The sequence below is a fragment of the Hemicordylus capensis genome, chromosome 4 (genome assembly GCF_027244095.1).
Source record: "Hemicordylus capensis ecotype Gifberg chromosome 4, rHemCap1.1.pri, whole genome shotgun sequence".
Lineage (NCBI taxonomy): Eukaryota > Metazoa > Chordata > Lepidosauria > Squamata > Cordylidae > Hemicordylus > Hemicordylus capensis.
Genome location: NC_069660.1, coordinates 317,700,253 through 317,723,239, shown reverse-complemented (window position 1 = coordinate 317,723,239; position 22,987 = coordinate 317,700,253). Strand labels below are relative to the sequence as shown.

General features: G+C 48.2%; 1 protein-coding gene across 1 annotated transcript; it reads left to right on the top strand.

The window, feature by feature from the left end:
* The first annotated feature begins 1,076 nt into the window (after window positions 1-1,076).
* Window positions 1,077-18,691, top strand: LOC128322267 (lymphocyte antigen 6E-like). Its single transcript, XM_053243213.1, has 3 exons — window positions 1,077-1,158; window positions 15,010-15,126; window positions 18,353-18,691. The coding sequence occupies exons 1-3, from the start codon at window positions 1,107-1,109 to the stop codon at window positions 18,550-18,552; spliced, it is 369 nt and encodes a 122-aa protein (XP_053099188.1). The 5' UTR covers window positions 1,077-1,106; the 3' UTR covers window positions 18,553-18,691.
* Window positions 18,692-22,987: the final 4,296 nt, after the last annotated feature.

Below are 22,987 nucleotides of genomic sequence, written 5' to 3'. Positions count from 1 at the left end.
CAGAGTCAGCTTGCAAATGACCAGCGCCAGGGCATTTGCATGCTGATGCCAGTCCGGGGCTGCAGGGAGGAATGCTGAAACCTTGCGTGGCTGTTTCTAGAAAACAAGCACTGGTGGTGGGGAAGCGGCAGGGAGGGGGCAAACAGGTAAAGAACTCCTTACCTATTTGTTAAAGGCAACCCCACCACTGAAAGGGGAGCACCAAACTTGTTCGTGCACATCCCTAGTAGTAGGCAGTATACAAATTTACGGAAGGGAGGGAGGGAGGGGAGGGAGGAAGGGAGGAAGGAAGAGAATTCAAGTAGACTTGAAAAGGACAGATAGATTTTTCATAGCAATCAATAGTTCCAGCTCAGATAAATGGACTCCAAAGCAGCATTCAATTTCTTGGCATCACTGACCACGAAGGAGGGAGGACCAAAATGAAAATAAAAATTAATTAAAACCTAGAAGACTTCATGCATGCTCCAATATGCTTTTTGTGGATTTTGATTGAGGAACACTCACTGGAGAAAGTGGACAGAGAGAAATTCTTCTCCCTCTCCCATAACAGTAGAACCAGGGGCCATTCTATGAAATTGATTGCCAGGAAATCTAGGACCAACAAACGGAAGTACTTTTTCACACAACGCATAATAAACTGGTGGAATTCTCTGCCACAAGATGTGGTGACAGCCAACAACCTGGACGGCTTTAATTGGGGTTTGGATTACTTCATGGAGGAGAGGTCTATCAACGGCTACTAGTCGGAGGGCTAAAGGCCACCTCCGGCCTCCAAGGCAGGATGCCTCTGAGTACGCCCCTTTCAACTCCTGCCTGTGGGCTCCTCAGAGGCATCTAGTGGGCCACTGTGCAAAACAGGATGCTGGACTAGATGGGCCTCTTGGGCCTGATCCAGCAGGGCTGCTCTTATGTTCTTATGTTCTTAACACTGCCATATATTAACACAGAAGGGAAATAAACCCTTTGGGAAGTCCCAGGCTCCTCCTCCCTGATGGCACACCCAAACTCTGAGAAACATCTGATGACTTAGCAGAGTCTAGATACAAGACAGACATAAGACAGAAGAGTACCTGTTTTGCAGCAGCCAGGGAGACCTCACCAAGATGAAGACTTTTGCCATTGTGCTCTTGGTTGCAGCCCTCTGCGTGGAGAGAGGTGAGGCATCTGGTGATTCCTTTCCTTTGGGCAAAGCCAAGAACAGCATGGTCTCAAGGAGGGGTCTGGGGGGCATCTATGCACACAGACACAGCTTTCATTGGGGAGATGCTGTGGTAGAGATAGCCCTGCTGACCTGCTGGAAACAGGTTTGGAGAGTATGTATATTTAAATAAAAATATAATATAGCCAGGAGTTTAGTTCATAGTTTCAAAGTTTTAAGCTTTAGCATTTTTATCTGTTTTTTAAATGGTTTTAATTGTGTTAAAGTTGTTGTTGTGTTTTCAGATTGTGAACTGCCCAGGGACTTGTGTATGGGGTATTGTGTATTGTGTGTAACACATAAAAATGTGTTAAATAAAACAAATAATAAATTTATTATTCAGAGCTCTTTTGCAAGCTAGTGTAACTGCCTGGTAGGAATGCCTGAAAAACCATCATTTCTAGTAGTTCCTTTAAGTGAGAGCCAGTGTGGTGTAGTGGTTAGAGTGCTGAACTAGGACCGGGGGGACCCGAGTTCAAATCCCCATTCAGCCATGAAAACTAGCTGGGTGACTCTGGGCCAGTCACGTCTCTCTCAGCCTAACCTACTTCACAGGGTTGTTGTGAAAGAGAAACTCAAGTATGTAGCACACCGCTCTGGGCTCCTTGGAGGAAAAGCAGGATATAAAATGTAAAAAGAATGTAATGTAATGTAAGTGGGACTTCTTGCCTCTCAAACCGGAGTCGGCCACTCAGCCAGGCTCACTCTGCAGCTAGCTCAGAGATCAGACATCAATCTCTTAGGCCGCCTTCGGACATAACGCTAAACTGGAGACAATCGTGCCAGAGGTTGAAGATTTTGGCTGTCTGAATGTGTGAACTTGCAGTTTCGTCACCAAACCGCGGGTTGGTTTTAGCCCCCAGACCTGAATTTGTACTTTAGTTTGCAATTCAATTTTCTCCACTGAAACCTCAGGTCAAAAAGTGTTGTCCGGTTTCTGCCGTCTGGTTCTCCGGGTTGTGCAAGCTACTCCCTCTCTCCTATTTGATTGGCTGCCATGACTTTCTTTCATTTGTCAGTTCCCCCCCCCTTGCAATCTCCCAGGCTGCAGATTGGAATTGTCTGAGAGGGCGCAGGGAGAATGGAGGCAAACTGTGTGTGAACGGCCAGTGATTCTTGTCCTTATGTCCAGGGGCTCCTCAGACTGGCCTCAGAGCTGCTTAGGAGCTGGCTCTGTGCATGCGAGGGGGCTTGTTACTTCACAAAACCCCCATTCTGCTCTGTACCACGCACACCGGTTCCAGCAGGAGTCATAAGGCTCTGTCTCCTCTGAGCCCTCTTCCCTCTCCGGCCCCTCGTCATGGGCCAACTGATCTTATAAAGCCCCTGACACTCGGGGCAAACCTTACGAGATCTCAGCTCGAGCCGATATCTCAGCCCAAACTCTCGTCTGGAGCCGAGATCTCGGCTCCAACTCTCGTGAGACCCCTCCAAGCTCTCACGAGACTCTTGGACGATCTGACGAGGCAGCTGCACTCGGTGCCAGCTTGCTCTCCCTCGCCCCCTGTTTGGGCCAGTCAGCAAGGCCACGAGAAGTAGCGCGGGGATTGATGCCCAAAGCTAGGCTAAGCAGCTGCTCCTTGGGCCCCCCTCCCCGTTGCTATGCATGGCCACTGAGCTCTCCTTGTCTTCTGCTTCCAGTCCCTGGGATTCCTCACACTGCAGGTCTGTTGGACCGGCAGTTTGCTCTTATGTCCAAAGGCGGCCTTAATCTACAGAGCACCAAGTGCTTCAGATGCTTCATGAGTCAGGGCCATATGGCTATTTTCCACAGTTCCCATCTGGGGCCAAGTTAGAGTCCAGAAAGTGATTTGTTAACGACGCCACAGCAACTCTACAGATGAACTGAGGCTAAAGTCCTTATTTTAAAATGCTATACCTTGTGTGCTTGCAATTGTGCCCATGGCTAATACTTAATTGCCTGGTTGTTCAGCTGAGGTTCTCTGTGTTAATATTAAAGTCTGCACCACAAGGTTAAATGTTGTGTCTTATAAGTTAAGATTATGATGCCGTGGAATCTCTCATCATCAGGGATGTCGTGAATATCTGCAGTGTAGCCAAGTCCCTTGCACAGTCGGCAGATATGCAAATGTTACTGCAATATTTCATGCAACTAATTGCATATGCAATGTGCAACAGTTGTAATTCATTTCTACACTAATTAGTGTGGCTGTCTGAGCTTTCGCATGGGGCACAAGAGGTGCACTGAAGCCATCTGCACATGCAATGGGCACCAGTGATTTAGATCTGCATTGCTATCTATTTCTGCTTGCTTGAGCCATCTGCTGCATCAGAGCAGCACAGTACTCTGGGCCAGCGTCCTGTTTTTCTCTTCTACACTTCTTTTTGAAAACACTAGATGTGGAAGATGAGGAGAAGGAGGCGGTAGAGGAGGAGAGAGGCAGTGCTGAGGTGCTGCTGGGCCAACAGATAAGATTGGGGGGGGGGGGCTGGCAGAGGTAACTAGCCGGAGGTGGCGGGCTGCTAGAGGGGACCGGTCCTCCCCCTGCCCCAGTCTGCCTCCTGGGATTGTGAGCCCTTTGGGGACAGGGGGCCATTTCATCTATCTATCTATGTAAACCGTTTTGGGAACTTTTGTTGAAGAGCGGTATATAAGTATTCTTAGTAGTAGTACATAAGAACATCAGAACAGCCCTGCTGGATCAGACCCAAGAAGGCCCATCTAGTCCAGCATCCTGTTTCGCACAGTGGCCCACCAGATGCCGCTGGAAGCCACAGGCAGGAGTTGAGGGCAGGCCCTCTCTCCTGCTGTTACTCCCCTGCAACTGGTACTCAGAGGCATCCTGCCTCTGAATAGCAGCAAACAGCAGCAAACAGTCTAACAAAACGCTTCTCGCTCACAGCTCTCCTATTGCTCTCCCCTGGACTGTAACACTATCTCCATTTTATTCAGTTCTTTTCACACAATGCATAATCAACTTGTGGAATTCTCTGCCACGAGATGTGGGGACAGCCAACAACCTGGATGGCTTTAAGAGGGGTTTGGATAACTTCATGGAGGAGAGGTCTATCAACAGCTACTAGTCGGAGGGCTACAGGCCACCTCCAGCCTCAAAGGCAGGATGCCTCTGAGTATCTGTTGCAGGGGAGTAACAGCAGGAGAGAAGGCATGCCCTCAACTCCTGCCTGTGGGCTTCTCAGAGGCATCTGGTGGGCCAGTGTGTGAAACATGATGCTGGACTAGATGGGCCTCCTTGGGCCTGATCCAGCAGGGCTCTTCTTATGTTCTTAAAGGATACTTTGGCCTGGGTGCTTTCCAGATGGCAACTTTAAATTGCTTCACTACACACAAGCTTGGTGTGCGTTTGTATGATCTGGATTTTGACACTGTCCTGCATACGGGAACAGCAAGGTGCCGTTTGCACTGCCATAGCCTGTATTTGGATCTTATCTTGACATTTCAGGTTTAAAGCATTGTATATGCTTGAGAAGATAGCAGCTGGTTTTCTTAGCCTTGTGGTGGGGCTTATCAGTGGATATATCTTAATCTCTACCTCTCAGCTTTTGAAATCAGCCTTTAAAACAGCCAAAACACCAACACCCCCACCCCCACGCTGTTCTTGCACAAAGCAACCAGCCTCTGCAATTGGATCAAAACAATTCCCCACCACCCATCCTGCTATTGCACAATGGTACCAGCAGTACCTCCTTGGGTTGCAATCAGCCCTTTTTGTTTTGTTTTGCAAGAGCCCAGTGCTCTTGCGTGAATTCATCAAAGGGGGGGAAGGGGGGGAGGAAAAGTCGTCATCTCACCTGCCCCTCCCCCCCTCGGAAGCGCCCTGTGTGTGGATCCAGGGGGTGGGGGTTGCTTCCTCCTTTTTCTCGCTTTCTTCCCCTCAATGCCTCAGCACGGGAGGAAGTGGTAAAGTGGTGAAAAAGCCGACGGCTGATGTGAAATGCTTTGAAGCCGCAGAAGTGGTGTACAATCTGACGGCTAACCCCAACTGGTTTCAAAGTGTATCACGTTAGCCGTCAGATTTTATACCATGTCCTTCCAGTCTGGGAAGCATCCTGGGGGCAATCATTAGCAACAGTTTGGAGATTTTCCCTCCAGAATTCTTCAGCTGACAACTTATACCTTAGAGCTGCTTGCCAGAGGCAGCAACTGTTTTAACCCCTACAGAGTTTGAAGTAGACACAGAACAAGGCATGTACAAAGCAAACTGCAAGCCATAAAACAAAGTGGGAAGGGGTCATTCCTTCACACTCTGAATAAGGGATGCACAGAACATTCCGAGCTCGGATCGTTCTCACTCGAAAAAGGCCACTGCGAGTCTTCTGTTCTGAAATGGGAGGCCCTTCCAATGAGGGGCCATTCTGTTGGTACAACTGGCTTCATTGGTCATTCCAATGGAACAGCCCTTCATTTGAAGGGAGTTCCATTTCAGAACACTCACAGTGGCCCGTTTCGCGTGGGAACATTCCAAGCTCGGAATGGGTTTTCTGGGTTTTTTAAAGACATTTTTTGTCCCATACATCTCTATTCTGAAAGCCAGTTGCTGGAGGGCACAGAATGGAGGAGGGCTATTGCCTTCATAGCCTTCTTGTGGGCTTCTCAGAGGCACTGAATTGACTACTGTGGGTAACAAGACGCTCAACTTTGGTCTGATCTAGTTCAACTTTGGTCTGATCCAGCCGCTTTCTTCTCATATTCTTAACCGAGGCCTTCAAAGTTTTCTCTTCCTTGTCCAACTCTCAGGTTTTTGAAGAGGTACAGATCCCCACTCCAAGCATCTGAGGAGTCCCCACCCAACATTTTACTGAACTTCTGCCCCCAAACCCAGCAACCCATATCTTCAATTTCTCTCCTCACTCCCAAACTAAAAAGAAGAGAGAACTCACAACTTTTCCTCTGTCTTCCTTCAGGCTTTCCCTCTGTCTGCACCCCTGGCTTCTTGCAAGACAATAACAGCATAAATTCCTTGAGAAGGGAAAGCTTAAAAGCTGGTCAGCATAGCAGTGCTCAGGAGCTACACAAGTCATCTCATTCTCACACTTTTTGGCTTGTGTTGGTGTACTGAAAGCCAAATTCAGCACTTCTGCATGCGACTGCCCCATCGTGTGCCAGTAGCTAACACAGGCTGACGCCTCCACCCCTGCCACCAGCCAAAACGTGCTGAAGTGGCCATGAGTTTAAGCCCTGAGTCTACAAGAGCGAGAAGACAAAGTGGTGTGGAACCTCAATGGCCGGGTGAGGTTCAGTGAGAGCGAACAGAATGCAGAGCTTGAAGCTAACGATCTGAGTTCAGATTCCTCCAGAAATCCCTTTAAGGGAGGGGCTGCAGCTCAGCGCTATTTACCTGCTGTGCCTGGAAAAGGCCCTAGGCTCAGTTCCCAGCATCTCTGAGATCCTTGCTTCAAACCCTGCTGCCAGTCAGTGGCAGGAGAGTTTGCCACTGTTGAGCTGGATAGACCAAATGGTTTGGCCCAGTAGACCAAGTTGGGGTTTCCTATGAAGCTTCCTGGCTTCAAGTTGCTTTCTCTTTGTGTAATTGGCCTAGCTGTGCTGTTGTGTGGATCAAACAGGATAATCTCATATACACTACTCTGAGTTCCGTAGCTCAGAGGTTGAGCACCATCTTTGCATGCAGAAGGTCTCAGGTTCAATTCCTGGCATCTCCAATTGAAAGGGACATAGGCAGCTGCCATATCTGGAGTCAGAACATTGGTCCATGTAGTTCAGTATTGTCTACACCAGGTGTGCTCAACTTAGGTTACCCCAGCTGTTTTTGGACTACAGCTCCCGTAATCCCCTGCCACAGTGGCCAATAGCCAGGGATTATAACCAGGGAGAGGAGAGCTGGTCTTATGGTAGCAAGCATGACGTGTCCCCTTAGCTAAGCAGGGCCTGCCTTGGTTGCATATGAATGGGAGACTTGATGTGTGAGCACTGGAAGAGATTCCCCTCAGGGGATGGAGCCTCTCTGGGGAGAGCAGAAGGTCCCAAGTTCCCTCCCTGGCAGCATCTCCAAGATAGGGCTGAGAGAGTTTCCTGCCTGCAACCTTGGAGAAGCCACTGCCAGTCTGTGAAGACAATACTGAGCTAGATAGACCAGTCGTCTGACTCAGTATATGGCAACTTCCTATGTTCCTATTATGGGAGCTGTAAGCCAACATCTGCAGGAGGGCTGAAGTTGAGCAGCCCTGGTCTACACAGAGGGATTGGCTCCAACTCCTGATGGCACACATGTGCATCACAGAAGGAATCATCTGATCTATATAGTTACACCTCACTAATCGTTTGGGAGTAACCAAATTAGAGTTCTGCCAGGGAGCGGCTGAGTTCCCCAGGCCTACGGCATAAAAGCAGCTTCCAATGCCAGGCAGTGCCCACGCACAGCCTTCAGGAAACTTGCTGTGTTTCCCAGGACACCCAGTACTGGGATGAACCATAGCTCAGAAGTGGAGCATGTGCTTTGCAGGCAGAAGGACCCAGCTGCAATCCTTGGAGTCTTCAGGCAGGGTTGAGAAAGACCTTTCTCTGTCTGAAGCCGTGGAGAGCCATTGCCAGTCAGTATGGGCAATACGGGCCTAGAAGGACCAATGGTCTGACTCAAAACCAGGCCACTTCCTGGGTTCTAACGCCACTTCCTGTCTATGCTCAGTACTCTGACGGAGTCCGTACAGGAAACAAGAAACAAGTACTCTGATGGAGTCCGCTACTAGGAAAGAGCTGCTGAGCTGACAGCCTCCTTGGGGCCATCTGACCCCAGGCAGGGCTCAGGAAACCACTAGTCTACTTGTCTGTGATGAGTGAAAAGTGATGCTTTAAAGATTTTTAAATTGCTTTGTGTTGTATTTTGTATTTTCTCCCCCCTCACCCCCTTTTGGTCTGTTATGGTTTAATTTGTTGTGTGTTTTTATTTCATGTTCTAATGTTGTGTTGTGAGCTGCCCAGAGAACAATTTGTTATGCAGCTGCTAACAAGTAAAGTTATTATTTAACAACAACAACAACAAATTAATAATAATAATAGAATATGCCTGAGCAAAAAATAAATAAATCTTGACTAGTAATTTATAAACATAGCTTGACAAGTACATTTTTTGTGTCTGGCTGGTGAACAGAGCCAACATTTCTTGACCCCGAGCCCAAGTGTACTGGATAGTCTATTGGATTTGGACTGTGGGAATCTCAGACCTACAAGAACTCACTGGGAGACCTAGAACTGGGCACCATATCTTAGCCCAATGTACTCCACACAGGGGCTATTCTCACGATCAGCAAAAAATCGGGCTAGCCTCCGCTAGCCCGATTTTTGCTGATCGTGAGAATCACTGGGCTCAGCTGCGAGCCCGGTGGTTCTAGAGCGGGTAACCCACTCAAGTACCCCTCCCCTTAGCCCAGGCTTGCGGAATGAGCGCTCCGCAAACCCGGGCTATCTGATTGTGAGTAGCTGTGGCGCGGCTCCGCGCCATGGCTACTCATGAGTAGACACTCAGAGAGGAGGCGAAAAGCCGCCTCCCGGCTCTAGGGGTCTCCCCAGTATGCCCTGCGCACTCACGCAGGGCATACTGGAGTTCCCAGGTGCTGCGTGGCCCCCGAGCTTCCCAGCCTCCGTCAGCTCCGCCATGGAGCCGGCAATCGTGTGGGCGGCCAATCCGGCTGCCCAGGGCTCTCTCCCCGTGCACTTGGAAAAACCGGGTCTCACTGATCATGAGACCCGGTCCACAGAGTTTTTGCAAGCACAAAACTGGAGTAATCCCAGAGTTTCTTGGAATAAGGGTGAGGGATTTCAATAAATAAACCTGTGGGTTGTCCATATCATGTAAAATATGAAGCAAGTTAGATTACAGTGGTTGTTGGGCAAGGCAAGGCACCTTAGGGAGTGAATTCTTGGTGCCATTAAAGGCTTTAAAGTGGGGGGACTGGCAGACTGGACATGATCCATCAAGAATGTTTCTTGCACCCAGAGGCGTAACTAGGGAAAACGGCACCCGGGGCAAGCACTGAAATGGCGCCCCCCCCCCACATACTACATTATACTTAGGTTTTTCCTCACAAGCGCCCGCCGCCGCCGCCAAGCCAGGCCACTGACTGGCCGCCAGGCGCCAGCAAAGCAATGGGGGGCGCGGGCAGCGCGGAAGGGACCGCTCGTGGGGGAGGGGGCGCCGACGCACTCCCTTGACTGCTGCAGCGCTGCTGCACTGAGCAGGAAACATTTGTATTAACAAAAACAAATTTTTTTAAAAAAAATTAATTTTTTTTTTGTCATGGCGGCGCCCCCCCCATGACCAGAAAAGATGGCGCCCGGGGCACGTGCCCCCCCTGCCCCCCCTATAGTTACGCCTCTGCTTGCACCAGCCCCACTGGATTGATTCTATTTGACGCTGGAAGAATCCGCTTCTGATGGTGTTGAGCTCTCCTTTTTTAGAAGTTTTCAGACGGAGGCTGGATCTGCCAGGGATGTCATTCCAGTTTCTGGCACTAAGCAGCGGGTTGGACTAGAGACTTCCTTCAAGGTCCCTTCCCATTCTGACATTCTGTGATTCTATGATCAAGGAGTCTAAGGCCTCTTGGAGGTCCCTGGTATGTGCTGGGTACCTCCAGGGAGATATGAGCGCAGTCTCCAGTATCCAAAGGACTCTCATACAGAGGATGTGATGGATATTTATATGACAAATATTTATATACCACTTTTCAACAAAAGTTCCCAAAGTGGTTTACATAGATACGGATATAAATGAATGAATGAATGAATGAATAATAATTAAAAAATGGCTCCCTGTCCGCAAAGGGCTCACAATCTAAAAAAGAAACGCAAGATAGCCACCAGCAACAGCCACTGGAAGGACGCTGTGCTGGGGATGGAGAGGGCCAGTTGCTCTCCCCCTGCTAAATAAAGAAAATCACCACTTTTTAAAAGGTGCCCCTTTGATCAGTTAGCAGAGGATGGAACTGAGTTGTTCTTTGCTGCTCTTGAAGGCTAGAACCAATGGATTGGAATGGCAAGGAAGATCTGGGCGAGGCAGAAGGAGGAATTTCCGAAGAGCAGGAGCAGCAGCTGCCCTGTGCGATGCTCGGCTTCCGTTTGCAGGCAGTTTTCAGAGAGAGGCTGGATGGCCATTCGTCAGAGATGCTGTTGCAGATTCCTGCAGTGGGGGGCAGGGGCGGGTTGGACTCCAACCTTGCCATCAAGGTTCTGTCTACAAATCTGCCCCCCCTTTGGAAGAAAAAGGCAGGGGATAATTATAACTAAATAGTTAATAAACCAACAAGCTAGCGAGCAGGTAGTTTTTGGCACGCAAGGCCTGGTTCGTGAGAATCGCCAGCATCTCTTCTACTCACGTGACTGCATGGAACAGGCAAGCATTACCAATGGCACACACAACCCCAATTTGGCTTCCCTCCATTGGCTGTCATCGCCCCAGCCAATTTCAGTGGGTGGGGGGAGTGAACCACAGCCTGCTGGCGCCCACCCCCAGCGGCTTTTCTTGCCAGAGTGCAGGAGGCAGTGGGAAAGTTCTCGCCAGCCAGAGACATATGCATAGTCATGAGTTTTACAAGCATCTCAAGCCGAGTCTTATCCTTATACAATCTGGGATTGCCAAAGAGCGTAGAATAAGGAAGGGTAGTACTCCTTACAAAACAGCTTGCCTTGCACAAAAACAGCCTCCAGGGATGGAAGGGGTTGCCCAACTACACTCTCTCCTGAAAAAAATCAGTTGTTTTGTTGGAGAGCGGCAGTGGCGAGAAGCAGATCCGGGACAGACAAAAGTAAAGTCTGCTTCACATAACATGGAATTAATTATGGCAGGGGATTTCAAGCATGGCTCCCTAGACATTGCTGGACTACAGATCCTCTTATCCGTGAACCAGGAACATTTACCTGGCGCATGAGAAGATCAATTACTCACACACCAAGGGAGATTGGAATAAACCTTTATTTGCCTCTATAGAGATAAATGAAGTGCAACTCTCAGGAACAAATTCCCAAAAAGGAGAGCAGCCCTGTGATGGCGTCTCTTCCGGGTTACACACAAGACAAAAATACAAAATTCACACCTCTGGTGAATCAAAGGCTAGGAAGATGGTCTGGTGATCCATCACAATACCAAGCACCCACATCCAAACAATAGTGACATTGTTATTGCTTGACACTGCATAGAACCATTCTAAGCCAGAATACTAAACCATAATCACTTTGAAGATTAAGCTACATCTCTGCTTCTAGGGAACACAGAGAGGCTGCAAGATAAGTTCTACAACTGTTGCTCCAAAGGAACATGACAGTGTAAAGCAAGCGTGAGAAAGGCCAGTGGCATTCTGCAGCCAGATGCTCATTGCTTGCTGAGAAGAATCAGATCATAACAGAGAGTTCTGACTGAGACAGCAGGCCCAACATGGCGGGACTCATGTCAAGCTATAGGAAACATTGTCTAGGGGTCTTCACAGATAACAACCCCATCATCCCACGCCATGATAGCCATTGTGGCTGAGGATGATGGGAGTTCTATGTAAGAACACAAGAACAGAACAAAAGCTCTCTGGATCAGGCCAAAGACTCATCTAGTCCAGCATCCTGCTTCACACAGTGGCCAGCCAGGTAGATCAGGGAAGACCCCAAGTTGGGGGAAGAGAGAAAAACTATCCCCACTCATTGGTGCTCCCTAGCAGCTGGTGTTCAAGGGCTTCCTGATGGAAATATGCAACCATCCAGGCTAGTAGCCATTGATAGCCTCTCCTCCATGAGTTGGTCTAATCTCCTTTTAAATCCATTTAGATTGGTGTCCATCACCACACCCAGCAGCAAATTCTGTAGATTAACTACATGTCAGCCCTAATTTAGTTTCAATGACTTTAGGCTCTAATATCATGAGAGAGGGAGAAAAGCTTCCCTCTATCCACTTGATCCACACTGTGCATCTATGTTATAAAAATACTTTTTAATAAGTATTTATAAAAGTGAATTTATAAATAATATAAATTATAAATTATAATAATGTATAAATAATTGTTATAATTTATAAAAATACTCCCTCCCTCCCTCCCTCCCTTACTGACATGAAACCTTCATACCAAACCACAAAAGATAGGGACATGCCTTTTTGTACCAGGTGGGTACCAGACCTCGCCGAGACCAGCAAAAAACCTGAAACCTCCAGAAACATTCATTATTTTCCTGGAAAAAAAGGACAAACTCAGCCACTGGAAACAGTAGGGAATGAGACCTCACTGGAGACCACAGTCATAAGAACATAAGAACAGCCCTGCTGGATCAGGCCCAAGGAGGCCCATCTAGTCCAGCCTCCTGTTTCACACAGTGGCCCACCAGATGCCACTGGGGAGCCCACAAGCAGGAAGTCTGTGCATGCCCTCTCTCCTGCTGTTGCTCCCCTGCAACTGGGATTGAGAGGCATCATGCCTCTGAGGCTGGAAGTGGCCCATAGCCCCTAGACTAGTAGCCATTTTGGCACCAGACTAGTAGCCAAGTCACCCCCTGGAGGCCGACGTGCCGACTTGCAAACCACAAACCTCTACTGAAGGCCGACTTGCAAACTACAAACCCATTGCTAAGGCTAATGTGGCCTCACGGACTGGCTGACTGACTGAAATGAAACTTCCAGACCAAACCACAAAAGATGGAGACATGCTGTCTTTGCAGGTGGATGCTAGACCTCACCCAGACTACAAAAGAAAAGGAAGGAAAGAGGAAGGAAGGAAGCAAGCATGGGCAGCCTGGAAAAATTCATACCTTTCCCAAAAAATCTGGGGGGAAACCGCCTTTGGAAAGTATAGGGCATGAGACCTCATAGAACTAGGAAAAGCCTAGAATCACAGCAGGGGGTGGTGATGGTTAATGTTTGCAAGTCCTCACTGACTCATGCACTGACTGACATGAAATTCCCAGACCATGCCCTTTCCCCACGTAGATTCCAGATCTTACCCAGACTACCAAGAAAATCCACCACCACCCCGCCCCCAAATGCATGTTGTCCTGGAAAATGCAGAAACACTCTCCCACTGGAAAGCATGGGGACTGAGACCTCATACAACTAGGAAAAGCCTAGAGTCACAGAGAGATACGAAGTTTATGGGCCTGTAAAACTGCAAGTCCCTTTACCCATAATTTTATACAACTCTATCATGACCTCCCCTTATCCTCCTTGTATCGAAGCTAAAGAAAGGCCAAATGTTGTAACATTGCTCCACAGTATCTGTTTATATAGTGGCCAGAACTGAGCACAATATTCTAAGTGTGGTTGCACTATAGATTTAGAAGGCATTATTAATCTGCCCTGAGGCTTTGGAACGCGTTCCCTGCAGAAATAAGAGCCTCCCCATCTCTTCGTACAGCTTAAAAAAGGCAGTCAAGACACATTTGTTCACCCAGGCTTTGCATTAGATACTGGTTTGTTTTAATAGTTTTAACCTTGTTTTAAATGTTGACTTATTGTAATGTTTTAATCTTTTTATTTGTTATTTGTATTGTTTATTTTAAACCGCTCTGAGGTATACAAATATGTCAACTCACTCATTCACACACTCACTCACTTGGTGGTTTTATTTTCAATCCTTTTCCTAATAATCCCTCATATGGAATTAGCCTTCTTTACAACTGCTGAACAATGGGCCAACATTTTTAGTGAGCTATTCACTGTGACCCTAAAATCTTTTTCCTGGTCAGTTACTGCCAGCTCAGCGGATATGCAAAGTTTAGATTTTTAGCCCCAGTGTGCATCACTTTACACTTACTAACACTGAACTGCATTTGTAGTTTTAAAGTCCATTCACTTAGGTAGGAGAGAGATCCTTTTTGTTCTTACCACCCTGAATAATTTGGTGTCACCAGCAAACTTGGCCACCTCACTGCTCACTCCTGAGCCCTGACGCCAGATCATTGATGAGTAAGTTAAAAAGCAGCAGAAGAGACCCTTGGGGGATTCCACTTTGGACATCCCTCCACTAAAAAAATTGTCTGTTCCTACTCTCTGCTTTCTGTTCTTCAACCAGTCCATAAATTGACCTGTCCTCTTATCCCATGGCTGATAAGTTTGTTCAAGAGCCTTTGGTGATAGATAGACTTTGCTAAAAGATTTTTGAAAGTCTAAGTACATAATATCTACTGGTTCACCACTTTCTATATGCTTGTTGACACTTAAAAAAAAATCTAGGAGTTCAGTGAGACTAGACTTACCCTTGCAGAAGCTATACTGGTTCTTCCACAGCAGCACTTGCTCCTCCTTTCTGAGTTTGATTATGTTCTCCGATGCTTTCTTTCAACTTACCCAGAACAGACATTAAATTAACTGACTTGTAGTTACCTGGAAACTCTTTGAATCCCTTTTTAAATATTGGAGTCCAACAACATCTGGGGAACCAAGGCTGGGAATCCTTGAGCTAGCTGGCTAGCTAACTGATTGATTAGTTAGTTAGTTAGTTAGTTAGTTAGTTATTCGAATTTGTAGACTGCCCCAAACTTCCCTCTCTGGGCAGTTTACAACATAAAACGGCTTAAAAACGAAAATCTTAAAACAATTTAAAACAATAGTCCAGTTGAAAAGCTTGGATGACTAAGTCTTTAGAGACTTTTAAAATGTTGTCAGAGGTGGGGAGACTCTTATTTAAGCAGGGAGCGCATTCAGAGTTATTGTTTGTTTATTATTATTTCTGCTCGCTTTTTTCATTGTCATTTTTCATTATGTCTCTGGAATATAATAATTGGATTTAATTGTGGCATTCGATTTGACTGTTTGAATTATGTGAGCCAACCTGGGGGTATTTCATATGGAGGGGCAGCAGCATATAAACACCCTCACACCTCTCCGTTTTGCTTTTTCTTGAAGTTGCATCGCTCGATTGTTACCACTGTGATAGAGTGAAGTCCCATGGCGACTGTAAGATGGTGAAGTGTTCACATATGGATAAGTACTGCGTGACCAGAGAACAAAGAGAAACTCCTGGTAAGTTTCAAGGTCATTTGTGATTTACTTGAAGAAAGGTTGGGCATGGCAAGCAATGCGTTGGGGCAGATTGCGCACTTGGTTCAGCTGAGTCCACCCGGAGTAGCCGGCTTACTTTGGAGTAGCCCAGCCAAAGAAGGGCCTTGAGGAGCTGCAAAGACTCTGTAGGAGCGCCAATGACATGGTAAAGGGTCAAGGGAGCAAATCATATGAGGGGAAGCTAAAGGAACTGGGAGTGTTGTTTAGTCTGAACCTTTAGGCCGATTCACACAATTGTCAAAATCAGGGTAGGAGGCATTCTACTCTGATTTGCATGATTGTGTGAGCTCACGGAAATTCCTCCAACCCAGGTTGCTCAATGCAAGGTAGCCCAGGTTTGTATCCTGCTCTTAACCAAGGGAGGAGGAGAGGAGCACTCTCCTACTGTGCTTTTCCAGTCATGTGGATCTCCTTACCTTATCTACTCAGGCACCGGGACTCAGAAGGCCTGGAATCATTAGAGAGCTGTGCCATCCGGAAAAGAGCCCCTATAGGGCAGTGCCATCCTGAAAAGCACACTCTATGATTCTGTAGCTGGAGCCACTTCGGCAAGGCTGGGGCCGCCTTCTGCTTTTTTTGGGCCCAGTCAGAGGGCACTGCTGACATCATGGGGCTTTCCAGTCTACTGGCAATGCAAAGCATGTTGGGAAGGCCATTTAGGACTTTGGAGGACTTTCCATGCTTGCAGCTCCCGATTTCAGCAATGGATGCCCTGCCTGGCTTGCTTGTATGTTTGTGACCGCAAACCCAGGAAACATATGAGTAAGCCAGGCGGAATATCCATGGCTGAAATTGGGAGTTGCAAGCATGGAAAGTTGGTTCTGCTCGCTCATAAATTTGGATCCATTTGGAATGCCCTTGAATCATGATTTGGAACCATCAGTTTTACCTGTTGTGACATTTTTTGATGAGTTTGTGTGTGGATAAAATCTCTTGTGTTTCAGCTGACTTAGACAGACTCCAGTCACCTTAAGTGGCGCAGTGGGGAAATGCTTGACTAACCAGCAGAAGGTTGCCGGTTCGAATCCCTGCTGGTACTATATTGGGCAGCAGCAATATAGGAAGATGCTGAAAGGCATCATCTCATACTGTGCAGGAGGAGGCAATGGTCAACCCCTCCTGTATTCTACCAAAGAAAACCACAGGGCTCTGTGGGTGCCATGAATCGAAATCGACTTGACGGCACACTTTACCTTTACTTGGAATGGTGCAGCCTAACACCTGTTTTCTTGACCCTTGTCCAACATGGCTTATACTATCTGGAAGAGCGGTTGTTATAGAGGGCCTGGTAGATATTATAAATGCTTATCTAAGGGAGGGCAGGGTGCTTTTCTGTCTTAAGGAGGCAATTATTCAACCTCTTCTGAAGAAGCCTGTATTGGATCCCTCAGAGTCAAGCAAGTACAGGCCTGTCTCCAACCTTCCCTGATTGGGGAAGAGGGTGGTGCCTCCCAGCTCCAGGCAATCTTGGAGGAAACTGATTATCTAGACACATTTCAGATTGGCTTTGGGGCAGGCTATGCAGTGGAGACTGCCTTGGTTGGTCTGATGGATGATCTCCAAGGGGGAATTGACAGAGAGAGTGTGACTCTGTTGGTCCTTTTGGATCTCTCGGAAGCTTTCAGTACTATCGAAAATAGTATCCTTCTCTGGACCATCTGAGAGGGTTTGGGAGTGGGAGGCACTGCTTTGCAGTGGTTCTGCTCCTACCTCTCAGGAATATTCCAGATGGTGTCACTTCAAGACCGTTCTTCTGAGTGCAGACTTTTATATGGTGTCCCCCAGGGCTCCATACAGTCTCCAATACTCTTTAACATGGACATGAAACGACAGGGAGAGATCATCAGGAGATTTGGTGCAGGGTGTTATCAGTATGCTGATGACACCCAAATCTTTTTCTCCATGTCAACATCATCAGGAGAAGGAATAACTGCCCTAAATGCCTGCCTGGAGGTGGTGATGGGCTGGATGAGGGATAACAAACTGAGGCTGAGTCGAGGTAAGACGGAGGTACTTATTGTGTGAGGTCAGAACCCAGGAGAAAATCTTGATCTGCCAGTTCTGGATGGGGTTACACTCTCCCAGGAGGAACAAGGACACAGGAGCTGCCTCTTGGGGCTGGACACACACACACACACACACACACACACACACACACACACACACACACCTGGCACCAAGGTGAGTCCCACTACAAATCCCAGAGCATCCTCCTACGTAAGAGGGAGCAGCTTGACATGAGAGCAGGTGTTCCTTTAATCTGAAAAATCACTGAATGTTTTCAACATTTATGCTCTGTATGAAGAAACCTCCTGACTTGAGGCTTGCCTGTTGCTCCCTTCATCATCAGTGAAACCCTTTTCCCTCATAGGATCATAGGAAGCTGTCTTAGACCCAGTCAGACTCTTGGGCCATCTAGCTCAGTATTGTTTGCACCAGGGCTGCAGCCCTCCTGCAGATGTTGGACTACAACTCCCATTACCCCCCCAACACACTATTGGCCACAGTATTGTTTTGTCCCCACTCCCACCTCCCACCCATTTTGGTGTTTTGGGATTTAATGTGGTTTATGTGTTTTCTTTGGAAGTTTAAATGTTGTGTTGTGAGCTGCCCAAGTCACCTTAAGTGGCGCAGCGGGGAAATGCTTGACTAACAAGCAGAAGGTTGCCGGTTTGAATCCCTGCTGGTACTGTATTGGGCAGCAGCAATATAGGAAGATGCTGACAGGCATCGTCTCATACTGCGTGGGAGATGGCAATGGTCAACCCCTCCTGTATTCTACCAAAGACAACCACAAGGCTCTGTGGGCGCCAGGAGTCGGAATCGACTTGACGGCACACTTTACCTTTACTGTGAGCTGCCCAGAGAATAATTTGTTATTGGGTGGCTAACAGAGTTTTCATCATCGTCATCATCATCATCATCATCATCAGTTGGGGATGGTGGGAGTTGCAGTCCAAAAACAGCTGGGTGGCCAAAGTTGTGCAGCCCTGGTCTCCTGGTAGCAGCTTGCCAAAGTTGCAGGTGGAGGTCTTCCCCAGCCCTTCCTGGAGAAGCTGCCAGCGGGCGAGGCTGGGACCTTCTGCAGGCCAAGCAGAGGCTCTGCCGCCCAGTGAGGGCCCCCTTCTCCAAGACAGTGTTGACTGCAAGCACCATTTCTCAGCTCCCTGCTCTCTCTCTTTTTTAGACGTAGTGCTCTACAGCAAGTGGTGTGCTGCAAGTTGTCTGAACTCGGTGGAGACCAAGGGGGGCAAAACCACTGGAGATGTCTGCTGTGACTATGATGGCTGCAACAGTGGTGGGCCCATCAGTGTGAAGACCAGCTACATCGTGATGGCCCTGGCCGGGCTTGTCAGCCTCTCCTACATCCTCTGGAGCGGGCTGTAATGGGGCAAGGAGAGAAGATCTCTCATCTCGTCTCATCTCATCTCATCTCTGGAAGCTCATTCGAGATGCTAAACCCCCTCTTTCCCCAAGCCTCTTGCTGCCCCGTTGAAAAATGTTCTGCGTGTGAGACAGTACATTGCATGCCATCAACGTGGTTCCCTAGATGTTGTTGGACTCCAACTCCCATCATGCTCAGCAACAGTGGCCAAGGGCCAAAGGTCATTGTGGCTGGGAATTATGGGAATCGTGGTCCAACTGGGGACCCAAGCTGTCAAGCCTCCCTGCATGTTCTAGTACATCAGCTGTAAAAGCTTTAACATAGCCCTCCCTTTGATGTGGTGGTTTGCATCAAGTGGGGAGCTTTTTATGGGGGAAGAGGCTGGCATGTTCAAAACTATGACCCCCCCCTCCCCACCCGCATTCTGAAGTGGCACAGTCCAGAATTTGACCACACCGTTTTGCGTAATGTGTAGAATTGCTCTCCAGCGTCAGTCTTGGTTTAGACCTCATGCCTAGCTACCTTTCCCTCGTCTTGCCCTCCTCTCTTCTTCTTGTGACTCTGCTTTTGGGTTTAGCTGCTGCTCACATGACCTCACTGTTTTTGCACAGGTGTTTTCATACACAAGGCCAAAAGTGACTCTTGCCCCATCTTATTGCATTATGAATGTTTAGCCCACACTGGCCAGGATGCTCATCTACAGGACAAATATCGCTTTTCTTTAGCTCGATCCAGATGGTATGGTGTATGAGTGTACAGATGTCTGTTTGTGTGAATGGCTGTACCTGTGCTCATTTGAAAACTGAACCCGGATACAGGCCCTTCAAATGCATGTTACAGATAGGGAGTGTGCTTCTGTACCTGCCTTCAACATAACATGTGAATGACTGTACCTGGGTACAGATCTGTACCTGTGTGCACTGTACACTCATTGTACAAGTGTTGAACATAACATGTGAATGGGTCTTTTGTCACCCTGAAAAGCATGACTCAGCAGTGATTTCTGTTTCAAATGTGTGAAAACTGCTTTTGGTCCGTGCAGCTCAGATCCTTGCCTCCTCGTAAGTCAGACAGGGAGCAGTCTTTCAGCTGAATGAGTCATGATTTGGAACATCCCAAGAAAGTTTACAAACCTTCAGCTGTAGAATGCTGCCCTCTCGTGGGAAGAGAAAAAGTAGCAGTGTAGGTCATCTGGAGACCAGTTTCATGTTAGCTCCCAAGAACATCCAATATGATTTGGAACAGCTGAGAAAATATCTTGTATTGGGCCAAGAGGACTTGGGGTTGGAAACTTTCAAACTGCACGGAATTGTTTTCCAGTCAGGAATGTAGGGACTCCGTCAGGCAACCACCTTCTCACATTTTCCCACCCACCTCAGGAATGTACTGATGCTTTGTGCTTTATGCTGGGATGGCCCAAGGTACTGTGGTACCCGAGGGAAGGAGCAAATGCCACCTTGCCTCATGCCTCTGGGTGGGGGACAGTCTCTCTTCCCAATTCAACCCTCCTTGCAAGCTTTGAGAGTGTGTGGGTGTGGGAGAAGCAGTGGCAGAGCCAGCCAAATGGCAGCCTGAGTCCTGCCCCACCAGCGACCCCATGCATGTGATGTCACGTGCACAGGGGCATGAACCAGTCTTGGGATATTCCACCCCAGCCCTCCTGATCTCATTTCCCACTAACGTTTGCTGGCTAGATGTATTTATTTCCTTTTCTCTCCCTCCAGCGAGGAGAGAAAAGGATGGGGCGGGGTGATCGGGCCACACCCTCTTCGTGTGTGACGTTACGCACAAGGAGGGCACCGGCGGCCCTTTTCATGGGCAGCCCGGGTTCTTTGAACCCTGCCGCACAATGGTGGCTCCGCCCCTGGGGAGGAGGGAGGATGGCCGGCAGCCAGCTCTTCTCTCTTTGTGCTTCGGGGGAGTGCGGAGAGGTGCTCCCTGCAAGGCTTGCAAGAGTCAGAAGCACCCAAAGAGTTGCTCTGATGGCAGTGGAGGGGGTTATCTTGCTGCTCTTCTGGTGCCCCCAAAACCTGCCACTGGAGGTGATTGCCTCCCCTCACGGAAAGCCTCCCCTGGCTTTCTGTAAACCTGCTGTTTAGGGGAAAGTTCTAAAAGCGAGTCAGGCGAAAGATCTGTCCATGTGCCTTTCTGGTGTTGTGGGTAAGAACAGCTCTTCTCCTGAGCTTGCCCCACATCTTCCGTTTTGCTGAGCTCAGCCAGTTAACACTCCTTGCCCACAGAAGGTGAAAGGATCTTTCTCCCCTGGGACGTCTCCTCCTCAACGTCATCACTCTGCCCACCCAGAATGCACCCTGTTACTTCCATCCTCTCTGGCTGCACAAACAAACATGGCCATCCCGTCTCCTTTCTTTCACTTCCCTCCATAATTCCTCATAATTTCAACTTAACTTACTTTGCTTTTTCAGAGCTTTTGAGAATGCAGTTTGTTATTACAAATGCTCAATGCAATAAAATGCTGCCTCAAAGATGTGGTCTCTCCCCTGCCTCCACCCCCCCCCCCCTTGTTTTCATTTCTGAGCTTCATAAAAATTGCTTTGGCACAGAGTTTAATGATCAAGGAAGGAAAAAGGCAGGCACTGCAAAGGGGTTTACGTTTCCTGTTCTGGTTGCCAGCCCTCAATGATTGGCCCAGAGCAAGGGTAGCCAACCTTGGCTCTGTTGCTGAACTACAATTCCCAACACCCGCAGCCACAAATTATGGCTGGGGATGATGGGAGTTGTAGTGCACCAACAGTGACAGAGCCAAGGTTGCAAATCTGGAGATTTGAATGGCTTGAAAGTGCGGAAAACGTGTGTGTGTGTGTGTGTGTGTGTGTGTGTGTGTGTGTGAGAGAGAGAGAGAGAGAGAGAGAGAGAGAGAGTGTGTACATACATCTCCCGCTTCAGTAAGAGTTGGTACTCATATTTCCAACAGGAGTTAAAGCGTCAATAGAAGTACTTGCCAAAGCCTACCTTTGGAGCAAACCTGAAATGCCTATGGTTGGAGGTGGGCGGGAAAGGTGGAATCCTGGACAAGGAGGGTGGCATCTGGGGCAGGTGAAGAGGAACCATAGGTGGAGAGTTATGCTGTGCAGGACCAGGATGGCTAAGAGGAATAGCCCATCAAGGAAGTCCCCAAGGACCCCCCCGCCTTGGTCAGAGTATGAGCCTGGAGAACTGGTGGACCCTGACAGAGGTCCTTGTGGGAAGGTTTTGGACCTGCAATGCTTATATGCTTATTCAGGAGTTCTCAACCTTGGGTCCCCAGATGTTGCTGCACTACAAATCCCATCCCATAGTACAACTATATCTGGGGACCCAAGGTGGAGAACTCCTGGATTTCAAACACCTCAGTTAACTAAAAGGTTGCCTCTAATTAATCAGGCTGCAGATCATTTCAGGGTCAAACTGTGACTGGCAACTCTAATGTTATGGAACAGGACAATAATGTTTCCTGAGCAGATCTCTCATCAAAACAACCAACGCCATCTTGGCTATTGTCTCCCACAAGAATGATTTCTGTGAGCACCCTTGGATTCATCCACCTAGGCCAATATTATCTACATTGACTGGCAACAGTTCTCCAGGACTTCAAAGATGGAACCTTTCTCAGGTCTGCCTGGAAATGCTTCCAGGGATGGATTGTAAACCGCCCTGAGCCATTTTTGGAAGGGCGGTATATAAATCAAATAAATAAATAAATACTGCAACCTTCCCCATGCAGGGATTCTGCCGTTTGATCCCGTCTGTGCCAAGAATCTTGGCCCATCTGCATCTAAGGGCCAAGTCAGACATAACGCCAAATCATAGGCAGGTGTACCCGAGTTTAACCGCTGAAGCTGAGAATTGCGTCACAGACGATCCAGTAACTGCAGTTTCCTTACCTCCACCTACTGGCCAGAGTCGTCCCTTCCTCTTCCTAGTCCTCCCAGGATCAAACCCAGCAGGCATGGCTGCATTGACAGACTGTGGGCATGGCATCAGTGCATCACTCATACAGCAACCATTGGCTACGATGTGAGTAGGGGCATGCTCATCATGCTTGAATTTCCTCATATCTTCTCATTGTCAGGCCATCTTGGGCACGGCAAACACAAATTAACCTTTCCCCTTCCCTTCCCTTCCCTTCCCACCATCACAAGGCTCCTCTCCACGGCTGAAACTCCTTCCCACATGTATCAAGCTGGAAACCATGTATGAAGTCTGGTCAATGTGTCCCCCCTACTGGTTTAAAAACAGAGCCCAGTTAAATATGGAGAAAGCTTCATATGCCCTTGTTCCAGTGGAGGCAGGGGGAAATCCAGTCTCCTACACGGTACCGCTTCCGACCAACCGTCTCTCAGTCCCGCAACACCCCCACACCCAGAACTCACCCAATTTAAAGGTGTCTCTTTGTTCAGTTAGCAGGGAATATAAAGCAAGCAGACGTGGGACCCT

Bases quoted from the DNA above. Each gene is read 5' to 3' on its own strand.
- LOC128322267 (XM_053243213.1), top strand. From the start codon at position 1,107: ATGAAGACTTTTGCCATTGTGCTCTTGGTTGCAGCCCTCTGCGTGGAG. The intron at 1,159-15,009 runs GTGAGGCATCTG...TTTTTCTTGAAG, and splicing joins AGCCCTCTGCGTGGAGAGAG to TTGCATCGCTCGATTGTTAC. The intron at 15,127-18,352 runs GTAAGTTTCAAG...TCTCTTTTTTAG, and splicing joins AGAACAAAGAGAAACTCCTG to ACGTAGTGCTCTACAGCAAG.